General features: G+C 44.2%; 1 protein-coding gene across 3 annotated transcripts in view; it reads left to right on the forward strand.

The window, feature by feature from the left end:
* The window catches only part of TNFAIP8L3 (TNF alpha induced protein 8 like 3), a 45,493-nt gene that overhangs the window by 15,358 nt on the left and 5,174 nt on the right, over nt 1-24,961 (forward strand). Inside the window, exon 1 of one of the 3 annotated variants that reach the window (XM_059890862.1) lies at nt 22,442-22,559. The exons of the other annotated variants lie outside the window; for them this stretch is intronic. Within the exon in view, the coding sequence (XP_059746845.1) occupies nt 22,457-22,559 (103 nt within the window). The 5' untranslated portion in view covers nt 22,442-22,456. Of the gene's footprint in view, nt 1-22,441; nt 22,560-24,961 lie in introns of those variants that run through there. 3 annotated transcript variants of the gene reach the window in all.

Genomic DNA, 24,961 nt, shown 5'->3' on the forward strand with positions numbered 1-24,961 from the left:
TGATACTGATGATTATTTTACTCATTCTCAGATATAAAAACATATAGTAACTAAGCATTTTCACCCTTCCAGAAAAGTTCCTCCTTCCATTAAAAAAATCACTTTCTTAATCTTTAAATGGAAAGCAATATCAGTTTCCTTATTGAAAAGCCATATCTTATTAATTGCAAGTGGGTGAATATGACAACTGTGGATTTTAAAGGAGAGATCAGAGACTATGAGAGGAAGAATAATTGAGATATGAGTACATTCCTAGAGGAAGCAGGTGTTTATGTCTAGAGTGATGGATGGTACATCCTAAGACCAGCAGGTTCTATAAGCACCCAAGCAGGATATCTAGAGACTATCACCTGTCTTTCCCTTCATCCTAGGAGGGAAGTCAGTGATAGGCTGGCACTCACTCGTGGGTAAAGAAGTTTGGTTCCAACCATCCTTGGTTTTCTTTATTTCATTTTTATTTAAAAAAAAAAAAAAAAAAACAACCTCTCCACATAAATTAGCTCTCCGGGGCTTCCTGGTGGCTTAGTGGTAAAAATCTCCCTGCCATGCAGGAGACACAGGTTTGATACCTGATCCAGGAAGATCCCACATGCCTAAAAACAACTAAGCTCGTGTGCCACAAACTATTGAGCCTGTGCTCTAGAGCTTGGGAGCCACATCTGCCGAAGCCCAAGCAGCCTAGAGCCCATGCTCCGAAATAAGAGAAGTCACCACAATAAGAAGCCCGAGAATGACAACTAGAGAGTAGCCCCCGTTTGCCGAAAGGAGAGAAAAGCCTGCACAGCAGTGAAGACTCAGCACAGCCAAAAATAAATAAATTCAAGCCAAAAATAAAACTATTTAAAAAAATAGCTCTGCTATATTGGTACAACCCAATGAGAGTGGCTGAGGTCTGAGCCAAGTCTGAAGAGGGGTGAAGGTCAGTGGTCATTAGGGTCTGAGACTGTCTTATCAGCAGGATAAAGAGCAGGGGTGAGGACTAAGCACAGCTGGTCACGTGGTTGAGGAGTCAGGTCATGTGGCAGGGAAGCCAGAGGGGCCATAGGCCTGGCCGATTCTCTTTTTTTTTAACTTTTTATTTTGTATTGGGGTATAGCTGATTACCAGTGTTGTGATAGTTTCAGGTGAACAACAGAGGGACTCAGCTATACATACACATGTATCCATTCTCCCCCAAACTCCCCTCCCTTCCAGGCTGCCACATAACATTGAGCAGACTTCCCTGTGCCATGCAGTAGGACCTTGTTGGTTATCCATTTTAAATATAGCAGTGTGTACATGTCCATCCCAAACTCCCCAACTATCCCTTCCTCTCATCCTTCCTCCCGGCAACCATAAGTTTGTTCTCAAAGTCTGTGAGTCTCTTTCTGTTTTATAAGTAAGTGCATTTGTATTTCTTTTTATATAAAGGATGTCATATATCTCATTCTTTGTCTGATTTACTTCACTCAGTGTAACACTCGCTAGGTCCATCCACATGGCAGCAAATGACATTATTTCATTCTCTTTAATGGCTGAGTAATATTCCATTTTATATTTGTACCGCATCATCCTTATCCATTCCTCTGTCAATGGACATTTAGATTGCCCCATGTCTTGGCTATTGTAGATAGTGCTGCTGTAAATATTGGGATGAATGTTTCCTTTTGGGTCATGTTTTTCTCCATATATATACCCAGGAGTGGGATTGCAGGGTCATATGGTAGCTCTAGTTTTAGTTTTTTAAGAATCCTTCATACTATTCTCCATAGTGGCTGTACCAATTTACATTCCCACCAACAGTGTAGGAGGGTTCCCTTCTCTATATACCCTTTCCAGCATTTACTGTTTGTGGATTTTTTAATGATAGCCATTCTGGCTGGTGTGAGGTGATACCTCCTGAGGGCCTCTTGGCTTGCAGCAGCCACACATGGCTGCCCCAGCCTTCTTGAGCCTCCCCACCTGGAGAGTAGCCCCCTTTAATATTAAAGAGCCCAGAACTTTGAGAAAAGCTGGCTTCCAGCTGGGGCCTTCTGACCTCTCACGTCCACCCCAGGAGCAAGTCCTTCTAACCTCCCTTCCAGCCTGTTTCCCTGGCCCCAGATCTCTGCTTCATCCTTGTGCTTCGCTTCCCTGCAGCCCCTCCCACTTAAGTGTTCCTCTCCATCGATCCTCCCACCCATCCCACAAGCCCTCCAGAGTGCTAGAGGGACTATGGCAGTGGAGACACCAAGATAAGTGGCTGTGACTGGCGACTTGTCATGAAGCAAAGATATTAAAAGCTTCCAGAGAGAAAAACCAGGCTCTTAACAATGCACTAGTCAGAGAAAACCATAAGTCAAAAAGATACAGGCACACCAGTGTTCATAGCAGCACTGTTTACAATAGCCAGGACATGGAAACAACCTAAATGTCCATCAACAGAGGAATGGATAGAGAAGATGTGGCACATATATAGAATGGACTATTACTCAGCCATTAAAAAGGAACAAAGTTGGGTCATTTGTAGAGACATGGATGGTCCCAAAGTGTCTCATACAGGGTGAAGTAAGTCAGAGAGAGAAAAACTAATATCATATATTAAGGCATATATGCAAAATCTAGAAAAACAGTATAGATGATCATATTTGTAGAGCAGAAATAGAGACACAAAGGAAGAGAACAAATTTATGGATACCTGGGATCGACACACATACACTACTGATACTGTGTGTAAAATATGTAACTAATGAGCACATACTCTATAGCACAGGGAACTCTGTTTAATGCACTGTGGTGACCTGAGTGGGAAAGAAGTCCAAAAGGGACAAGGCACAGGTATACGTATGACTAGTTCATTTTACTGTAGAGTAGAAACTAACACAACACTGTAAAGCAACTATACTGAAATAAAAATTAAAGACACACGAAAAACAAGGCACTAGTTTTCTGCATAGCTGAGGACTAAACAACGGTGTTGCAGTATCTTTGAATTCTCAAGGCAAATGATTGGTGATACAGAGTTCTGAGCGCAGTCAGACTACCAGTCAAGTGTGTGAGGTAGACTAAATCATTGTTTGATAAGGTAGATCTCAAAAAAATTGCCTCACTGTGCTCCCTTCCTTAGGGAGCTGCTAGACTAGGAGTCAGCCAACTGACATCCCCAGGCCAAGACGAGCCTGTCACCTGTTTCTGTATGTCCCACAAGCTAGAAGCATGTTTACTTTTTTTAATGGTTAAATTGTAAATGGTTTTATAGGTACTTTTTTGTGCTTTTGGCCCTTAATTCTCTGGCCCTTTAAGGTAGCTTGCTGATGCATATACCGGACAAAGTGTTACACTGAAATGGGGAGCAAGTTAAGAAGGAGAAAGCTGTGAGAACCAAGAAACAGGAGATGGATACAGGAAAGAAGAAATGAAGAGTGAAGGAAGAATTGAGCTGACAGCCTGGAGCGGGCTAAGAGACCTTTGCACCCAGATTTGAGCCAGGGCACACAGCACTCCCAGAGAGGAGTCTCCAAGAAAGATTAGTTGATTTGTTTGAACCTGTTGTGAAACACTTTATATTCTGCTTAGAACTTTAGGTGTGAATTACTGCCCAGTAGCAGCAGCAGCAGCAGCAGAGTAAATTGAACTATGGAATGAGGTTCGTGACATTGTACAGGAGACAGGGATCAAGACCATCCTCAAGAAAAAGAAATGCAAAAAAGCAAAATGGCTGTCTGGGGAGGCCTTACAAATAGCTGTGAAAAGAAGAGAAGCAAAAAGCAAAGGAGAAAAGGAAAGATATAAACATCTAAATGCAGAGTTCCAAAGAATAGCAAGAAGAAATAAGAAAGCCTTCTTCAGCAATCAATGCAAAGAAATAGAGGAAAACAACAGAATGGGAAAGACTAGAGATCTCTTCAAGAAATCAGAAATACCAAAGGAACATTTCATGCAAAGATGGGCTCAATAAAGGACAGAAATGGTATGGACCTAACAGAAACAGAAGATATTAAGAAGAGATGGCAAGAATACACAGAAGAACTGTACAAAAATCCTCACGACCCAGATAATCATGATGGTGTAATCACTGACCTAGAGCCAGACATCCTGGAATGTGAAGTCAAGTGGGCCTTAGAAAGCATCACTACGAACAAAGCTAGTGGAGGTGATAGAATTCCAGTTGAGCTATTCCAAATCCTGAAATATGATGCTGTGAAAGTGCTGCACTCAATATGCCAGCAAATTTGGAAAACTCAGCAGTGGCCACAGGACTGGAAAAGGTCAGTTTTCATTCCAATCCCAAAGAAAGGCAATGAAAAGAATGCTCAAACTACCACACAATTGCACTCATCTCACAGGCTAGTAAAGTAATGCTCAAAATTCTGCAGGCCAGGCTTCAGCAATACGTGAACCGTGAACTTCCAGATGTTCAAGCTGGTTTTAGAAAAGCCAGAGGAACCAGAGATCAAATTGCCAACATCCGCTGGATCATGGAAAAAGCAAGAGAGCTCCAGAAAAACATCTATTTCTGCTTTACTGACTATGCCAAAGCCTTTGATTGTGTGGATCACAATAAACTGTGGAAAATTCTGAAAGAGATGGGAAGACCAGACCACCTGATCTGCCTCTTGAGAAACCTGTATGCACGTCAGGAAGCAACAGTTAGAACTGGACGTGGAACAACAGACTGGTTCCAAATAGGAAAAGGAGTATGTCAAGGCTGTATATTGTCACCCTCCTTATTTAACTTATATGCAGAGCACATCATGAGAAACGCTGGACTGGAAGAAACACAAGCTGGAATCAAGATTGCCGGGATAAATATCAATAATCTTAGATATGCAGATGATACCACCCTTATGGCAGAAAGTGAAGAGGAACTAAACAGCCTCTTGATGAAAGTGAAAGTGGAGAGTGAAAAAGTTGGCTTAAAGCTCAACATTCAGAAAACGAAGATCATGGCATCCGGTCCCATTACTTCATGGGAAATAGATGGGGAAACAGTGGAAACAGTGTCAGACTTTATTTTTCTGGGCTCCAAAATCACTGCAGATGATGACTGCAGCCATGAAATTAAAAGACGCTTACTCCTTGGAAGGAAAGTTATGACCAAGCTAGATAGTATATTCAAAAGCAGAGACATTACTTTGCCAACAAAGGTTCGTCTAGTCAAGGCTATGGTTTTTCCAGTGGTCATGTATGGATGTGAGAGTTGGACTATGAAGAAGGCTGAGTGCCGAAGAATTGATGCTTTTGAACTGTGGTGTTGGAGAAGACTCTTGAGAGTCCCTTGGACTGCAAGAAGATCCAACCAGTCCATTCTGAAGGAGATCAGCTCTGGGATTTCTTTGGAAGAAATGATGTTAAAGCTGAAACTCCAGTACTTTGGCCACCTCATGCGAAGAGTTAACTCATTGGAAAAGACTCTGATGCTGGGAGGGCTTGGGGGCAGGAGGAGAAGGGGATGATAGAGGATGAGATGGCTGGATGGCATCACTGACTCGATGGACGTGAGTCTCAGTGAACTCCAGGAGTTGGTGATGGACAGGGAGGCCTGGCGTGCTGTGATTCATGGGGTCTCAAAGAGTCGGACACAACTGAGTGACTGATCTGATCTGATCTGATCTGAGAGTGAATTGAAGGCCCTGGTGGCTCATATGATAAAGCGTCTGCCCCCAATGCAGGAGACCTGGGTTTGATTCCTGGGTCGGGAAGATCCCCTGGAGAAGGAAATGGCAATCCACTCCAGCACTCTTGCCTGGAAAATCCCATGGATGGAGGAGCCTGATAGGCTACAATCCATGGGGTCTCAAAGACTTGGACACAACTGAGCGACTTCACTTTCAGAGTGAATTACTGCCCGGTAGATAGAAAACTAACCAAAAGAAATACAAGGCAGTGTTTAACTCCTGGGAAAACAAGATGAATAAGAAAGGAAATGCTGTCATGGAAGTGACAGAACATATATGACTCAGCTATGAATGGCATCTCTATCACAGCAATGTAATCACTTAAGTTTGATTTAAACAAATATTGAAATAGAACCAAATTGGAAGGTGGAAGGAGAAATGAATGGAAAAGACAGCTAAATTCTCACCTTCTGTGAAAGGAAGTTAAACATAATTATTAGTAATTACTAATAACTAGTAATTATTAGTTGCAATGGTTATAAAGTGTTTTGCCTCCAAAAAGCCAGGATCAGAAGTGGGCCAGAGTCTACAGCATTATGAGCCTTATAGAAGGATTTAACTTTTTAAATAATGTACCTATATTACATTGAAAAACGATTTTTAGAAATAAAATTAAAAATAATAGTAACTGGTAAGCTCAGAGTGACCATGCCCAGGTGGGGAAGGGGCAGTGTGGCAACCTCAGGCCCCTGTGTGGAGGAAGCAGGCATCAGCGTCCTGAGACCCCACCTGCTCCAGTTATCATTATTGTTCCTGACGTGAGTGTGAGTGGATTTCAATAAAATGTCAAGACTGTCAGCCATTCATGCATGCAACAGTCTCTATGTTTCAATCCCTGGCTAAAGTTGCAGTGTTAAATTAACTATGATTCCTGCCCTCAAGTTGTTCACAGACTGGTGAGATATAAAGTCACTCATTCAACCAATGGATGATTGCTCTCCATGGTGATAAGAATATAACAAAGGGAAAAGTAGTTGCAGAGAAAAGTTGCTGAGATGTTAGAAGTCCTTCGGGGAGCCCTGGAGGTTATTGAATAGGAATTGGTGGTGAGGGCAGAGCCAAAGTTCAGGCACAGGGGAACAGAATATACAAAGGTGCAGAGGGGACCCAGACATGATGGAGCAGGACAGGTGAAACCTGAGCGTTGCCTGGAATCAGGAGCTCAGAGTCTGTGGAGGATGAAGCTGGAGAGGTGAGCTCAGCAACCAGCATCCCATGCTCAAGAGTCTGGCCTCTGTCTTCAAGGCCATGGGAAGCCAGCCAGTCAATTGATGTTCTCCCTGATGGAGGAGTATCATGAAAGCCAACTCTTAAGCCCAGTGTGGAAAACAGAAAGGAAGCTGGGGCAGAGAGATGAGTGAGGAGACGGACAATCATTCGGGTGAGAAATGATCAGGGTTGGTACTAAGGTGGTGTCAGTGAGACAGAGAAAGGCATATAGATACATTTGAAGATGTGAAGGAGACCGAATCGACAGTCTAATGTCCCCTTAGATGTGCGAGGTGAAGGCAAGGATGACGCCCACATTTTTGTCCAGACACTGGGCAGGCAGCAAAGCCACATATAATACAAGGAGGAGGCTGCAGAGGGGTGGGAGAAAGGGGCTGAGAGAAGCTCTGAGCATGAGGCCTGGGAATCTAGGTGGAGAGGGCTGGCAAGCAGTAACATGTGGGGCTGGGCCTCAGCAGAGACACCTGGGCTGGGAGGCATATCAGCAAGAGCAAGGGGTGACATCTCACATTCTGGGAGAGTGTGTGGCAAGAGAGAAAAGGGTCCTGAGCAAACGGAGAACACCTAGGCCTCAGGCCTGGGCAGAAGGAAGAGGAGGCCTGGAAGATGCTGTGAAGGACCAAGACAGGGGAATCCAGAAAGCAGAGACCAAAGGAGCATCACAGGCTGTTGAAGGTCAGATGAGCCAAGGCCCGAGTGTGTGTCGCAGGGTGCCACAGGCATTCCCTGTCCCAGAAATTACAGCAGAGGTAACATATTTGGCCGCACCCACTGATGCCCCATAGAACCCCCCACTCCCATGCTATGACAACAAAATGTCCTCCCATATCCAGTCACTCCCCAGGAACAACTAGAAGGTGACCTCGTGAGAGCCAATGCCATTGAGTCTGGGGTGAAAGACAGGACAGGACAGGACCGCAGCGCCTCTGTCCTCTTGTGGCTGACCCTCCTCAGGCCTCTTCCTGGGGCTCCGGGCTCACCCTCTTCCCCATGACATCACTTCCTGTGCTGCCCAGTCAGTGTTGGGGTTTGAGGCTTAAATCTATCATTGAGCTCTTTCTATGTGCCGGGGACACCATGGTGGACACAGCAGTCCCAGTCCCCCTCTCCTGGAACTTGCAGTGAATGAACATGTGACGCCAAATGGAAGGTCCCTGAACAGGCCCCAAGAACCGAGTTTGTTCTGGAGAGAAGGAGGGCTCAGAGGAGAGGGGGAAGGAGGACAGCAAGGGATGCTTGGATCTGGGGAGAAGATGCACTGAGCCATGGGTGAAACCGCGGAAAGGATGAGCCAATCTCTCTTGGGGGCAGAGAGGTGGGATGACAGGGCTGTGGGCCTGGTGATAGGAACGGGGCCTGGCGTGTGGGACACAGCTCCCGTGTGCAGCTGCGTCAGCACAGGGCAGCCCGCCGGCACTGGCTGTCTGCAGCTTGGTCTGCGGGTGCTGAGGTCAGCGCCGGGAGAAGCCTGGGGGAAAGCTTGCTGACCGCCGCTCTGTGGCAAGCACAGGCTGACGTCTGACAGAGAAGTCAAGGGCCCTGGGGCTGGAGCGGGGAGGGGGGAAGAGGGAAGGTGTAATTTTGGAGGAAAGCCACAGGAAAGGAAAGCTGGAGCCTCCAAGGTCCATGCCCCAGGTTTTCAGAAGGACGGAAAAGCAGGAGGCATTCCACTGCGGAAACCACTGGCAGTGCAGAGCTGAGAGCGAGCTTGGAGGCTGGAGGGAAACCAGTGTGAAAGAAGGAAAGCTGAGGGTCTCTCCCACTGGCAGGGGCTCTATCTCAAGCATGCCCAGTGGGGTTTTTTAATGGACTTAAAAACTCAGTTTCTGATTCTGATGAGGTTATTATTAAATTGAGACTATAAAACAAATGAGCAGAATCATCTAGTCCAACTCCCAGACGTATAAACCAGGAAGGTGAAGACTTGGGCCCACAGCACACAGGGAGTACCCTGGGGCTCTTTCCTCCACTCCTCTGCTGTGAGCTCATGGAGAAACAGGACCCAGGTCAGCTCCCAGTTTTCCCTGTATTGGGGATATTCCCCAGACTTGGGGATCAACTTCATAGCCACAGCCCTGGCATCCTGGCTCCCCAAGACAGCAGTTATCAGCATCTTAGAGTGACTGGTACCTAGTGACTTGATTTGAAACAGTGAAACTTTTTGGTGGTACTGTCTTATATTACCATGCTGCTAAGTCACTTCAGTTGTGTCTGACTCTGTGCAACCCCATAGACAGCAGCCCACCAGGCTTCCCTGTCCCTGGGATTCTCCAGGCAAGAACACTGGAATGGGTTGCCATTTCCTTCTCCAATGCATGAAAGTGAAAAGTGAAAGTGAAGTCGCTCAGTCGTGTCAGACCCTCAGCGACCCCATGGACTGCAGCTTCCAGGCTCCTCCGTCCATGGGATTTTCCAGGCAAGAGTACTGGAGTGGGGTGCCATTGCCTTCTCGGATATTACCATGAAGTATAAATAACTTTCTTTGGAGGCTTTTACTGCCTTTGAGACAAGTATGGCAAAAGTTTAATTTAGAAAGGAAGCCTCAGAGAAAGACACACTTATGGGCAACTTCCAGAAAGGCAAGTCTCCACAGCTACTCTCTTGTTCAGAATGGTTCCTTCAGAGGTAGGGTACCAGCAGAACTAAGGTACCCAACCTCCAGGGACCTGGCAGGAGAGCAAGCTATCCACCATCCCAACTCCCTTCAGCAAACTGGGCCAGATAGGACCATGGCACCAATGGATATCCAAAATGTGTCTCAACTCATGTCTCATACCTCAGATCCATAAACAACAAGAAGAAACCAGTTACTCTAGAATACCGTTAGGGGGTACTATAAGTCATATTACATATGCCCCTTTCCTGTTCATATTGACTGAAATCCAAAAACGTCATTGTACAAAATTCTTATTTCACTAAAAAAAAAAAAATTAAGTAGACTATTAAGCAAGGCATAACACTGGCTGCCAAATCATCTCCCATCCAGAAGTACCTTCCGTTTCTTCACCCTCATGTGTTTCGACCTCCCTAGTACAGCAAATTGTTCATCTTTTTTAAGCTCACTAAACTGAGGGTTAACATATTACTGTATTAATCTCATTATAGCACCTTCTAAGAGCATCAGTGCTTTGGGCTTAAATACCCACCATCTCAGCCCATATTTTGTTTATTTTTGCCAATATAGGTAAGAGTTTGTTTCATTTTATTGCCTGCTTTAAAAAAAAAATTTTTTTTAGGCTTTATAGCTATCCAAAAATGGGAGATTTCCAAAGATTGACGTTTTTATTGCATTGTTCTGTTTACTAATTTCACATATTACCAAGTTGGCATCCTCCCACGGCTCTGAATGTGGCATCCTACTGGCATCCTTGTTAGCAGTCTGGTGGCCTGAGCCTGAGTGTTTGAGCGCCTGCCTTGGTGAACAGTTTGGGAGCTGCCAACAGAGAAAGAGAATCACCCAGAGAGACAGACATGGCCTGTGCTATTCTGATCCCCAACAGCTCCTGAGTATTAAAATAGCCTGTGAGCGTGAAGGGCTGTGAATCTGGGGAGGCTCAGGGGTGGCAGGAGGGGTGGATGCTGCTGCCATGGAGAGAGGGTTCCTGCTGGAATTGAGTGCTGAGGGTATGATGGGGTGATGCATCTTGGGCCCCAGGTGCTGCTTCTGCTTGTGGGGCACAGACAGAGCCTGACCGGATCAGGCAGACAGCTCTGTGTGACAGGCAAGGGATGGAACTCAGTCCCTCAGCTGAATTCAGTACTTTTTTTTTTTTTTTAGTGAGATCAGTTCAGCCTGCACTTTGTGAATAGAATGTATCTTGAACAGATAGAATCTAGGCCTCCAAGTGTGAGCAAAGAACAGGCTAAATCATTTATCCAGACATTCATGTAACATTTATTGGACTACTTCTGCTTGATGGACACTGCCCTAGGTGTGAGGTTCACACCCTCCGGAGCATCAGTCCTGTTAGCGCCCAGCGCCAGGCACAGCACAGCAGCACAGGGAAAGGACTGTAGGCGGGCTGGGCTCAGGTGTGAGGGCCACCGTCCCTGGGTAGGAGGAGGCCTTCAGCTGGGACAGACAAGCTGTGGCTCTGCCCCTCCCACCCAGACAGGGGTCCATTGGATTCACCTGTGGGCATGTGGGGCCCGGGTTCCACCCTCATGGAGAGCCAGCTGTGTTGCTGGTACTGTTTGGTTCTCATCTACCTGGCTTTCTTCAGCCAGCTGGGCTAGGGCACAGCCATCCTAGTGAAGACACCCTGTGGCTTCTGATTTCAGTATGACTGCTGACTGACATGGAAAAGCAGGGAGGGCTGGAATGGGGGTAAGTGGACCAAGGAGTCTGCTTGTGGGGCTACCTCTGGTTGTCACCTGCCATATCCTGGCTCAGGAAGGAGCATTAGGAGGGAATACTGCCATTTGCCAAGAGACACCTTTGGACATCCTTCCCCTCTTTGTGCTCCCTGCTGCTGCTGCTACTGCTAAGTCGCTTCAGTCCTGTCTGACGCTGTGCGACCCCATAGACAGCAGCCCACCAGGCTCCCCCATCCCTGGGATTCTCCTGGCAAGAACACTGGAGTGGGTTGCCATTTCCTTCTCCAATGCATGAAAGTGAAAAGTGAAAGTGAAGTCACTCAGTCGTGTCCGACCTTCAGCGACCCCATGGACTGCAGCCTTCCAGGCTCCTCCATCCATGGGATTTTCCAGGCAAGAGTACTGGAGTGGGGTGCCATTGCCTTCTCCCTGGTGCTAGGTTATTTGTTATTTGTTACTGTCTCCAGGCCTTTTGTAGCAAAAACTTTGAACAAATTAAAGTCTATCAAGAGAGAATTGGGAGAGGAAATGGGAAAATTGGAGCAGGGGGAAATTATATCATCAAAAAATATATAATCTATTTATTGACAAAGAAAGATATCCTCAGAATGTTAAGTGAAAATACAGATTAGAAAATAGTGTTCATTGTTCCCATGTTTGTAAATATGAAAGTGCATATGCCTGAGAGAGTGTTTTGAAGAAAATATATACATGCTAACCATTATGCATGATGGTATCATGGGGTGCTTACTTTCTTCCTTTAGCTTATCTGCCTTTTCTGATGGTTCTCAGTGCTCATGTATCATTTTTATAGTAAACTTATTAAAGAAAGAAAATATTTTGAGAAACAGCTCCTCAGTCTCCCCTCTTAAAACAAAACAAGGAGAACAGTATTAAAAATTATGCCAGTGGGTAGTGTTTGTCTCTTTACTCCTGAGAGTGATCTACCATTCAGAATGACTACCTACTTTGTGGATGCTCTAGGGAAAGTAATAAAATTCTAAAGATTTTGGATTAAGATTTTAGATTTTAAGCTCTCAAGACCTTAATGCTATGCTAAGTCACTTCAGTCATGTCCGACTCTGTGCAACCCCATAGACGGCAGCCCACCAGGCTCCCCTGTCCCTGGGATTCTACAGGCAAGAACACTGGAGTGGGCTGCCATTTCCTTCTCCAATGCATGAAAGTGAAAACTGAAAGTGAAGTCGCTCAGTCATGTCCGACTCTTAGCGACCCCATGGACTGCAGCCCACCAGGCTCCTCTGTCCATGGGATTTTCCAAGCAAGAGTACTGGAGTGGGGTGCCATTCAAGACCTTAAAGTAGTTGTTAAATAAAAAAATTACAAGAATGTTCTGTTTTAGGGAATTATTGCTCTTCTACACCAGGAAACATTAGAGAAATTGATTCTTCATTCATCCCTACTCTCAGAATAAACACTAATCACAAGTGGCTTTTATGGACACACTTTACTAACCCTTCAAAAGACCATTCATCCTTGTCTGACATGTACAGTCTCAGAAAACAGAAAAAGAGAAAGCAACCCAATCCATTTTATGAGGCTAGTTTACTCTGACATCAAAATAAGACAAAAACTATAATAGAAGAAGGTTATAGACCAGTCTCACCTTTGAGCATAATTGTAAAATGCTGACTGTGATATTTACTAATAGATTTCTACAGTATATTAAATGCATGACCAAGTAAAGCAGCTTATCCTAGGAATGCAGGGATGATTCAAATTTAAAAGTCTATTAATAATTGATTAAGTTCACATATTAAGAGAGACAAGCCATATAATCATCTCAGTAGGTACAAAGAAAGTGTTTGATAAAATTAGATACATATTTTTACCTTAAACAAAGCCTTAGCAAACTAGGAAGAGAAGGAAGGTTCCTTAACTTCATAAGCAGTATCCATAAAAAATCTACAGCAGAAAGTATATGTGGTGGGAAATATTATTAGAAGCAACCCTATTAAAGTCAGAAATGAGACAGGGATGCCAAATACCACCCTTACTATTCAGTATTGTACTACAGTTTCCTACTAAGGCAATAAGGCAAGAAAATGAAATAGGAGGTAGACAAAAATAATCATTCTGTGCAGGCAATGTAGCTATCCACATTAAAAATTACAAGCAGTGCTACATAAAGTCTATTAGGACTCAGAACTCAACAAAGTTTTTCAATTGGAGACAAATATACAGGGATCAACGGACATGAATTTTAGCCAACTTCAAGAGATAGTGAAGGACAGAGGAGCCTGACATGCTGCAGTCCATGGGGGTCACAAAGTGTGGGACACGACTTAGCAACTGAACAACAGCAACAATACAGGAATCAGTTGGGTTCCCATGCATTATCAATAACCACTTAGAAAATATAGTAGAAAAAAATTACACTTAGAGTAGCAACCAAAACTATATGGTACCTAGAAGTAAACCTAATGAAAGATATGCAAGAGCTTTATGGGTGTGACTGTAAGACCTTATTCAAAGACAGAGAAGACACTCTGATTAAATGGAGATATATCATGCTAATGAATGGGAAGCTTACTATCATAAACATATCAGTTTACCTCAGATGAATACAAGGTGTTCATTTGGTCAAATGACACTAAAATTCATTTGGAAGAGTAAAGGCAAGAATAATCAAAACAATTTCTAAGAAAATAAAATGGGGGGAACTTCCCTATGGCCAATCAAGACTTACTACGCTGCTGCTCAGCCCTGAGATTTCTTTGGAAGGAATGATGCTAAAGCTGAAACTCCAGTACTTTGGCCACCTCATGCAAAGAGTTGACTTATTGGAAAAGACTCTGATGCTGGGAGGGCTTGGGGGCAGGAGGAGAAGGGGACGACAGAGGATGAGCTGGCTAGATGGCATCACCGACTCGATGGACTTGAGTCTGAGTGAACTCCGGGAATTGGTGATGGACAAGGAGGCCTGGCGTGCTGCGATTCATGGGGTCTCAAAGAGTCAGACACGACTGAGTGACTGAACTGAACTGAACTGAACTGATGCTGCTGCTAAGTCGCTTCAGTCGTGTCCGACTCTGTGTGACCCCATAGACGGCAGCCCACCAGGCTCCCCTGTCCCTGGGATTCTCTAGGCAAGAACACTGGAGTGGGTTGCCATTTCCTTCTCCAGTGCATAAAAGTGAAAAGTGAAAGTGAAGTCGCTCAGTCATGTCTGACTTCACAACCCCATGGACTGCAGCCCACCAGGCTCCTCCATCCATGGGATTTTCCAGGCAAGAATATTAGAGTGGAATAGAAATAGAAATAATGCCATTGCCTTCTCCGAAGACTTACTATGAGTAACAGTAATTAAGACAGTGTGGTATTGGTGTTGAAATAGACAAAATGATCGATAGAAGAGAGTAAAATACTCAGACCTCTGCAATATGGAACTTGATAAGAAAAAGGTGGCCTGCCAGATCAGTAGCAGGCAGATGAGCTATTCAATAAATTGAATAAATTATGAGGAGAAAAATATACCTTCTACAGCACCCACAAATAAATTCCAAATGGATTAAAGACCTTAATGTGAAAAACAAAACCTTAAAACTTTTGGGAAATATATGAGACTCACTTATTGCCTCATGGCAGGAAATAATTTTTTTTAACACAAAATAAAAACCACTTCCCTGATGGCTCAGACGGTAAAGAATCTGCCTGCAATGCAAGAGACTTGGGTTCTATCCCTGGGTCTGGAAAATCCCCTGGAGAAGGGAACGGCAACCCATTCCAGTATTCTTGTCTGGAGAATTCCGTGGACAGAGGAGCCTGGTGGGCTATAGTCCATGGGGTTGCAAAGAGTTGGAGATAACTGAACTACTAACACTTTTACTTCACTTTCACAAAAACCACTAACCATAAAGGGAAAGACTGATAAATTTAACTATAATAAAAGTTTGAATTTCTATATAGCTGAAGATACCATAAACAAAATTAAAGGGTAATGCTATAGACTGGGAGGAGATTTTCACAAGTAATGTGATCAGCAGAGATTTAGAATCCATAATACATAAAAACTCCTACAAATTAACAGGAAAAAGACACACAATCCAATTGGGTGGGAAATGACCATGAAAAGAAAGTGAAAGTTGCTCAGTTATGTCTGACTCTTTGCAACCCCATGGACTGTATAGTGTATGGCATTCTCCAGGCCAGAATCTGCAGTAGGTAGCCATTCCCTTCTCTAGGAATCTTCCCAAGCCAGGGATCGAACCCAGGTCTACCACATTGCAGGTGGATACTTTACCAGCTGAGCCACCGGGGAAGTGGGAAATGACTATATGAATAAGCAATTCATAGATGAGAAAAGCCTTAATGCTCAATATACACAAAATATATTGACTCCCAGTGACAATCAGGGAAATGCATATTAAAATGAGGTACCATTTTGTTCTTAACAAATTGGCAAAAATTTTAAATGTGGATCTGAAGTGTTGATGGGGAAGTGGATCCACAGGAAATTCATACACTGCGGCTGGGAGTGAAAATTAGTGCAGTCTCGCTCGAAGCAATTGGCGGCTGTGGTGCAGGATCTGGCAGTGCTGGCCTAGGTTTAGAACCCAGGAGGCTATTGTGTGTGGGCACAAGGAGATGCGACTGTGGACTTACTTTCTTACAGAAAGTGGAAATAATGTAAATGTCCATCAAGATGAAACATGGATATAGAATATATTCGTGTAAGCAATGAAATGACTAATTAGATCAGTCTTGCAAGAATGAGGTTGAATGAAGAGATGCAGAAGGATCTGTGTAATGTTATACCTTCGTCTGAAGTTTAAAAACACTCTGAACAGTATAATGCTGATGTGTGCATACTCATGAGGTAAACATATAAAAACATGGATGAGAAAAAGACGCATGGACTTCTGAAGCAGTTAGATCCGAGGAGACAGAAGGGAAAGAAAGTTGAAAACAAAGCGGGCTTCATCTCCCTATGTCTTTGAGGGCAAAATATTAAGATTTATTCCATATGTGTGGTGACCATACAAGTAGAGTTTGTTATATTATTTTCTGTTTTGTCTATATATTTGAAATGCTCCATGGATTTGTAAAAAATTCATTCTTCTGAGGAGAAAACCAGCTCAATCTCCATGTTAAAGTGAGCAGTAATTCAAAAAAGCCTTTAAACTAATTGGTGTTTATCACCTCATGAATGGCAGGTTAGTGTGGTGGGTTGAAGCACAAGACTCTAGGGCAGCCCGAATCCAACTCTGCCACTTCCTAAATGGTGCATTTAAATAGCTGCTGCTGTTGCTGCTAAGTCGCTTCAGTCGTGTCTGATTCTGTGCGACCCCATCGGCTCCCCCGTCCCTGGGATTCTCCAGGCAAGAACACTGGAGTGGGTTGCCATTTCCTTCTCCAATGCAGGAAAGTGAAAAGTGAAAGTGAAGTCGCTCAGTCGTGTCCAACTCTTAGCGATCCCACGACTGCAGCCCACCAGGCTCCTCCATCCATGGGATCCCCATTTTGCAGTGGTTTCCTTGTATGTAAAATGATGATGATGGTGGTGATCAGTGCCTGCATGTTGAATTGTTGCAAGGATACGATGAGTTACTGTGCATAATGCACTACATACATAGACTCTATTTTTATTATTTTATTCTGCCTGAGTATGACCTGCTGTTCAGGGAGAGACACTAGCTATTCGTTAGATGCAAGAGAGATTGGGGGAGGGGTGAATAAGCTTTGCTTAAAGAAATCATATACCATAGATGTTGTTTTTAGTGATGGTTGCTCTTCTACTGCAGTGAGACAAAAATCTCTCTCAGATCTCCAAAATTAACCTGTTGAGTTGGAGATGATTCACCACACACACACACACCCCACCCCAGTGACTTCACAAGTATCTGCTTCAGTTAGTTCTGTTAAGTAAAATTATCACTCATTCACTTTTCAGAGCTAGCTATAAAATCAATATGAAAAACAAAGCCAGAATGCAACTCTGTTCAAATATATAGAATGCCCTCTCAAAATGAAAGTTACATCTACCTTCAAGTTTTGATGAATAGGTGGTATTGTTCTGTCACATCATAAGACTGGCTTTTTTGGGATAATATTTTTTTTAAATGATGAAATGTAAATCTCAGTGCTAGATGGTGATTTTAATTGAGACCTATTTAATTTCTCAAATAAGTGAGAAATCACAGTCATTAGGGAACCAGGGCCAATTTTCTAAAAGCAGATGCAGGGAGGCAAAGATTGCAGGCTTTGTCTAGAGTTGATTTGGCTCAACTTCAGCTGTCTTACTTAACTAGTCTCGTAGTTTTAAATGAATTACTTAAATCTGCTGTTCCTGAGTTTCCTCATCTATAAAATAGGACTCACAGACTTCCTTTTGCAGCCCTTTTGTGAGGGTCAAATACATAGCATACACTACCTGGGGTACATAATCTATGCTTGTAGTTAACATTATCTCTGACATGATTATTAATTGAGTTACAAATTCCTCAGTGCTGAGGTGGGTGGATTGGGGGCGTCTAAGACAAAGTGAGATAATGAGCTAGAAGAGCTTACAGCTGACCCTGCCAGATTTCTTCACCTGAAATGATGTTATTTCAAGGCCCAGGGATTTTTTTTTTGGAAATGAGACAGACTCTTCATCTTGAAGGTCATTAAATGCTGCCTTTAAAGTGTACTTATCCAGTGTAAGGTATTGCAACAGTCTGAACCTGCTTTCCTATGAAGACATCTTGTTTTCTCTACCACTGCTTTCGTATATTTCTCCGCACCCAAAAACATCCAATATAGCTAGGAAATTCCATCATGTCTGGTTCCCCCTGAAAACACTCAAACCCTCATTCCTGACTGCTAGATGAATGAATCTCTAGGACTGAGCAGCCACCCAGGGCAAAGCAAAAATCTGTGACTGTTCCCAGGCCTTAGCCAAGGGCAAGATTTTAAGGGCACCCCTTCCCTGGTGGCTCAGATGATAAAGAATCTGCCTGTAATTCAGGAGACCCAGGTTTGATCCCTGGGTTGGGAAGATCCCCTGGAGAGGGGAATGGCTACCCACACCAGTATTCTTGCCTGGCGAATTCCATGGACAAAGAAGCCTGGCAGGCTACAGTCCATGGGGTCTCAAAGAGCATGACACGACTGAGCAAATAACCCTTCACTTTCTCTCAAGCCCAAGCTAGAGGCAGGACTCGGGGTGGGTGAAGACGGGCTACTGAGGCGCCCTCTCCTCTGACTTGGTTGTCTCTGACAAATCAGTCCTTCCTCCTCCACCCTCCACCTCAATCCTTGTACCCAAAGCTACCTGTCACTTCCTACCCTCATTTTAAAATAATCCGTTTTCTTGGTGGGGAGGTGGACCACAAAGTAGGGGAGGAGCCATAGGAGGGCTGCAATGCGGCTCTGATGTGATCCCCAGGAAGCAGTGAGTAGAGACTACACTTCAATGAGGAATTTGCATTTTAAAGGAAGAACCTATTTATCCCCAGGATCTTTAATTGGCTAATTATTTAAGGAAGCTAGGTCTTTTCACTGTCAACTGCTTGATGGATAGGGACTGGGTCTGAACGGGGAAATGGGAAGCTCAGGGCAGAACATGTCAAGCTGGAGATGCCTGCTGTACAGGTTCGTGTGACCGTCTCCTCCCAGATGCCCCCCAGGACCCTCAGAACTCAGCATTCTCAGGCCTGAAGTCATACTCCCCACACATGCTCTCCCAGATGCTTGTTTGAGTTGGTGGTGCCTTAATGTCCCCCACCCCATGTCTCCCAAGCTAGAAGAAGCACTCAGCCTCACCCCTGACTCATCCATCTCCCCCAAAGTCACCCAGGCTGTTCCTTATTGCCTCTTACCCTCAACCACAGTACAAGCTAAGATCAAAATCACAATACGTCTGTCTTGCTGGGCTTCCCAGGTGGCGCTGGTGGTAAAGAACCTGCCCGATGATATAAGGTAGGAGACGAGATGTAAGAGATGCAGGTTTGATCTCTGGGTCGGGAAGATCCCCTGGAGGAGGACATGGCAACCCACTCCAGTATTCTTGCCTGGAGAATCTCCATGGACAGAGGAGCCTGGCGGGCTACAGTCCATAAGGTTGCACAGAGTTGGACACAACTGAAGCGACTTAGCACTCAGCACTCAGTGTCTTCCAAATTGCCATGACTTCCTACTGCCTTGGGGGATATCTTGAGGCAAGTACAAGTGTATGAAATCAATACTTCAAATAATCTTACTAGAATTTTTGAAATTTTTATAGCTTGTTTCTTGTCTGATTTGATTAGATCATTACTTTTACCTTATAATTTGGCTGTGGAAAACCTCTTTTGATGAGGAAGATAATCATCAGCTCTGCCATGTTCTTGCTACTCACTTGTGCTGGCATGATTGGTGTATTGTCTTCAGGCCTCAGTTTTGTTTCTTGCAAGAATCTTTTGAAATCATTGGTCCATTTCATAATGGTTAGTTTGCTGCTGCTGCTGCTAAGTCGCTTCAGTCGTGTCCGACTCTGTGCGACCCCATAGACCGCAGCCCACCAGGCTCCCCCGTCCCTGGGATTCTCCAGGCAAGCACACTGGAGTGGGTTGCCATTTCCTTCTCCAATGCATGAAAGTGAGAATTGAAAGTGAAGTCGCTCAGTTGTGTCCAACTCTTAGTGACCCCATGGACTGCAGCCTTCCAGGCTCCTCCATCCATGGGATTTTCCAGGTAAGAGTACTGGAGTGGGGTGCCATTGCCTTCTCTGAAAGGTTAGTTTAGTCAGAACTAAATAATATAAGCAGTAAGTCTATTTAACCAAGCACACATAAACATATGCCAAAATAAGCCAAAACTGCTGAAATGGAACAAAGAAACTAGAGATACACACTAAATACTTGCCCACCCCCTAGGGGATAGGGGGATCTTCTTCTCTTTTCTTAGACTGCCACACACCGGTGGGTCCCAGGGTCAGCCTGAATGTTAAATATTAGTAAAGCTTAATCTATCTCATTAGAAAAAAAGGAAACAGAAATAAAATTCTAATGTTCTCATTTTTCACACCCCTTCATGGTGCCTGGTGGAGGCTGCTGCCCTTCCAAGCCATGGTGACTCACCCACGGGACCCACAAGCTGCTTGCTTCTTATTGCAGGTGGTGGAAATTTGGAGACCTTGGGTCTTCTCATGGGCCTCCCAGTGGCTCAAGTGGTGAAGAATCTGCCTGCCAGTAGAGGAGACGCAGGAGATGCGGGTTTGATCCCTGGGTCAGGAAGATCCCCTGGAGGAGGAAATGACAACCTGCTCCAGTATTCTTGCCTGGAAAATCCCATGGACAGGGGTGCCTGGTGGGCCATAGTCCATGGGGTAGCAAAGAGCTGGACACGACTGAGCTACTGAGCATGCATGCACGCAAGGGTGAGCCCAGGGGCTCTGTCCTCAAGGCAGGAGAAGATGACTAGTATAATCAGCTTTTCTGGGTGCCTGTGCAGGTGAGCAGAAGATGGGTGCTCATCGTGAAAGTTCACATTCAGAGTAGTTTGTGGGGCTGCTCTGTCTCAAGGAGACTTGCTCAAACTTTATTTCTAACAGCTAAATTGGGAGATTGGGATTGACATATACACACTATTATATATAAAATAAATAACTAACAAGGACCTACTGTAAAGCACAAGGAACTCTACTCAGTACTCTGTAATGACCTATATGAGAAAAGAATCTAAAAAAAGACTGGCCATATGTATATGGATAACTGATTCACTCTGCTGTACACCTGAAACTAACACAACATTGTAAATCAACTACACTCAAATAAAGCAAACAAAACAAAAACCCAGTGAAGTGTAAGTGATTGAGCGCCAGAAACCTGGACAACCACAGATCACCCTCTGCCCAGCTCTTACCCCTCCTCGGGCCCTGGGGACTCCCCTCCCCTCTTCCTTGTACTCTGGGCCTCCTACTTTGACAGATGGTGCTTATTAAGCACCACAGATTGTTTTTCTCATGGTACCCTCTCCACCCCTAACTTCTACTTAACAATTTTTAGCCTACTTTTTCCTTGCCATTTTCCTAAGCTATTTACAGAAGTGAAGTGAGATTGTGTGAGCGCTAGCTATTACAGATAATTTTATAATTTTGACACAGCTATCCATACAGCCATATATGTTTTGCTGCTGCTGCTGCTAAGTCGCTTCAGTTGTGTCCAACTCTGCACGATCCCATAGACGGCAGCCCACCAGGCTCCCCTGTCCCTGGGATTCTCCAGGCAAGAACACTGGAGTGGGTTGCCATTTCCTTCTCCAATGCATGCAAGTGAAAAGTGAAAGTAAAGTCACTCAGTCGTGTCCGACTCTTAGCAACCCCATGGCCTGCAGCCCACCAGGCTCCTCCATCCATGGGATTTTCCAGGCAAGAGTACTGGAGTGGGGTGCCATTGCCTTCTCTGATATATGTTTTACACACAGTCTTTAATCAGAGGTAGAGAAGTTACCAAGTCCTGAGAGTAAGAAGAAAAGAGCCGAGTCTGTCCCCCAGCCCCTCTCTGCCACAGTACATCCTGGGCTGATGCTCAAGAGCTCTTCTCTGGGCTGTAGCTGACAGCTGAGAGCCTGTCATCTTTCATAACCATCATTTATTTTTCCCAGAATGTATCACCTTGCTCTTACCATGCTGAAGCTCATCTGCCTCTTTTCTGCCCACTCACCTTTCCTGCTGTTTATCACCTCCAGCTTGGCATTTCACCATCCAGGAGAGCTTAGTGTTTCTAGAAACGCGGAAACATCACTTGTGCTACAGCTAAACATCATTTATAGACGCATCAGCTCAGACTGGCCCCAACACTTTTCCATGCAGTAAAAGGCCCACTCAGATGACTTTTGCATTCTCTCTTCAAAATAGTTCATTCCCATTGCCACGCCATTCTCCCAACAGAGTTCTGGTATTTCTCCTTTCCTTGTAATGTTCCAAGGTTGCTTATTCTCAGAGCACTGACTTTATAATCTTTTTATTTGAGCTCCTTTATCAATCTTGGTTTAAGGAAGCTCTTGTTTTTTTCTACAAGGATGGACTTTGCATCTTTCTCAGTCTCATCTCCTTGTGCTAGTCACACAAACTGCATAATCACCTTTCTATTTCCGTTCTCAAAGATTCCCAGGTACTGTAAACAATCCATTACTTTTCATGACTGGGGAATGGGTACTGTTGTTTAAATGTGGTTAAGAGAATTGTCACTGGCTAAAAGAGCCTTTTTAAGGCTTGTATACAGGAAAAAGAGAATAGTTTTTGCCATGACCTAGCCTAGATCTTCTTGGTGTTTCCCCCAAACACACACATGCACACTAGTTTGACCTGTTTTCCCAGGTATTCCCAGGGCACTCCTGACCTTGGCTTCCAAAGTTCATGCTCTTCCTCTCAGCCTGCAGTGCTTCTCCCTGGTGAGTCACCAACATGGTCCCTCTGCAAAAGACGGAGACAGAAGGATGGGTGGAAGGAAACAAGTCCAAGATTTCCACATGAAAAAAGTCTGTCCCAAAGCAATTATCCTCCAATTAAAAATAAATTGAAAAAAAAAGTCTGCCCCCCACCCCCAAGCCCTCCCTTGGTGCACACACTCTCCCTTGAATCCCGTGCCTGTTGGAAAGAGTATTGGCTCTCCAGCCCTCCCCCTGGGAGTTGTTAGAGTTGACCAGATTGGTGTCTTGATGCTATTTCATCAAATAAATAATAAAACTACACAGTTATCTTTACTACAGGACTTTTCAGAGCCTTTAATAAGCTGTCTGGTGTGGCACAACATCAAAAGCCAGCCACAGTATATAGTCATCTACAAACTCATTTAGCTGACCACAAAATCTCCTCCCCTGCAACATCTGACAGGACCAATGTTCTGTAAGATACATGTTGGGGCATGCCGTGATTGGTGGGTCCTACCTTCAGTAGGTTGGAATCATGCTAAATGTTAGGGAGCTTGTGATTGCTGGCCCTCCTTCTAAAGATTTTAGTACTGACAGTTTGGAGTAGACTGTGGGAATCTGCTTGGTTGCTGTTTTTTTCTTAAAGTTTCTCTTATAATTCGATGATCTGTAATCCCTCTGCTCCAGATTCTTGATTGTTAGGCTTCAGAGATTCAATACCTGTGACCCTCCTGAGGGCTCAGCATAGAAGCTTGTACCACAAGTCCCTTTGTAGGTAAATAACATGGTCTTTTACAGGAGAAATTGCTGAGAACATATGTGGGAAACCAACCCAAGGCCTTTGTGATTTGGGGGAAATTGCTGGCCTATTTCGATGACTTTAGAAACCACCTCCTGATATTGTAGCCATCCCCACCTATACATTTAAGTCCACCTTCAGAGCCCAGAGCTTCCACCAGCTGCTCTCACTCATGCCAATTTGGGCTGCTTCACACGTTAAAGTATTTTGTTTCATTTGTCTCTACCCTGCCTCCCTGCAGGACCATATTCAGAGTAGGACCCAATTAAATATTGGGGAAAGAGGGGAGGACATCCCCCATGGCACTTCTACAGAATTGAACAAAGAGTAAATGCTCAGTAATTGCAGAGAAACCAAGGGACAAAGGAAACCTTGGCCCAAAGAGACCAAAAAAGGTTAAGATTGACTCTAGAATTAAAAAGCAAGTAGAGAAGTGTGATGTGTGTGCCAACAAGAGTAAGCATCTTACCCTGCTGAGATGATAGCAACTTCAACATTGTTCTTCATTTTTTAGGTCAATGATCTATGTATCATTAGTGGCTCAGGAAGAGGGTAACCAACTTGTCCCAATTTTCCTGGGCTTTTCAAATTTTAGCACCAGAAGTCCACCATACAGGAAACCCCTCAGTCCTGGCAACTCAGGGCAGTTGGTCACTCTACTCAAAAAAACAGAGTTTGGCAACTAGATAAAACTGGGAAATGCTTTACCACCCTCTGGGTTTCCTTAGTGGCTAAAGTGATAAAGAATCCACCTGCCAAGCAGGAGACATGGGTTCAATCACTGGGTTGGGAAGATGCCCTAGAGAAGAAAATGGCAACCCACTCCAGTATTCTTGCCTGGAAAGTCCAATGGACAGAGGAGCCTAATGAGTACATGGGGTCAAAAGAGTGATAGAACTTAGTGACTAAACAAGAACACGTCCACACTCTACTCACCTGAATTAGTTTCCTACAGCTGCTATAACAAATTACCACAAACTTAGTGATTGAAGACTATATAAATTTATCGTCACACAGCTTTGGAGATCAGACATCCTGAATGAATTTTATAGGTCTGAAAACCAATGTGTCAGCAGGGCTGCGTTTTTTCTGAAGGCTCTAGAGGGTAATCTGTTCCCTTGCCCGTTTTGACTTCTAGAGGCCACCTGTGTTCTTTGACTGATGCAGTTCTCTTTCCCATCTTTGAAGCCAGACATTACATCCCTTTGATCCTCTGCCCCCATCATCAAGTCTTTCTTCTGACTCTCTCTCCCCTTTTCACTTATAAAGAGTCTTGTAATTGCATCAGGTTTACTGGCTAATATGGGGTAATTTCTCCATCTCCAAATTCTTAACTTAGTCATATCTATGAAGTCTATTTTACCAGGTAAGGTAGTACATGCACAGATTCCAAGACTAGGATGTGGACATTTTGGGGGGGTCATTATTCTACCAATTATACCCACCCCTGTCTGACAGCTGATAAAACACCTTAATGTTTTAAAGAAATATTTTTAAAGTCTCATAGTAAAGAAATCTGTTTAATATTGCTTAATCTAGTGTTTTCCAAACCTTTTTTGATCAAGAAATTCTTTATTCAGGGAGTATTATGCTAAGTAAAATAAGTCAGAAAAAGACAAATACT

Source organism: Bos taurus, chromosome 10 (genome assembly GCF_002263795.3).
Source record: "Bos taurus isolate L1 Dominette 01449 registration number 42190680 breed Hereford chromosome 10, ARS-UCD2.0, whole genome shotgun sequence".
Lineage (NCBI taxonomy): Eukaryota > Metazoa > Chordata > Mammalia > Artiodactyla > Bovidae > Bos > Bos taurus.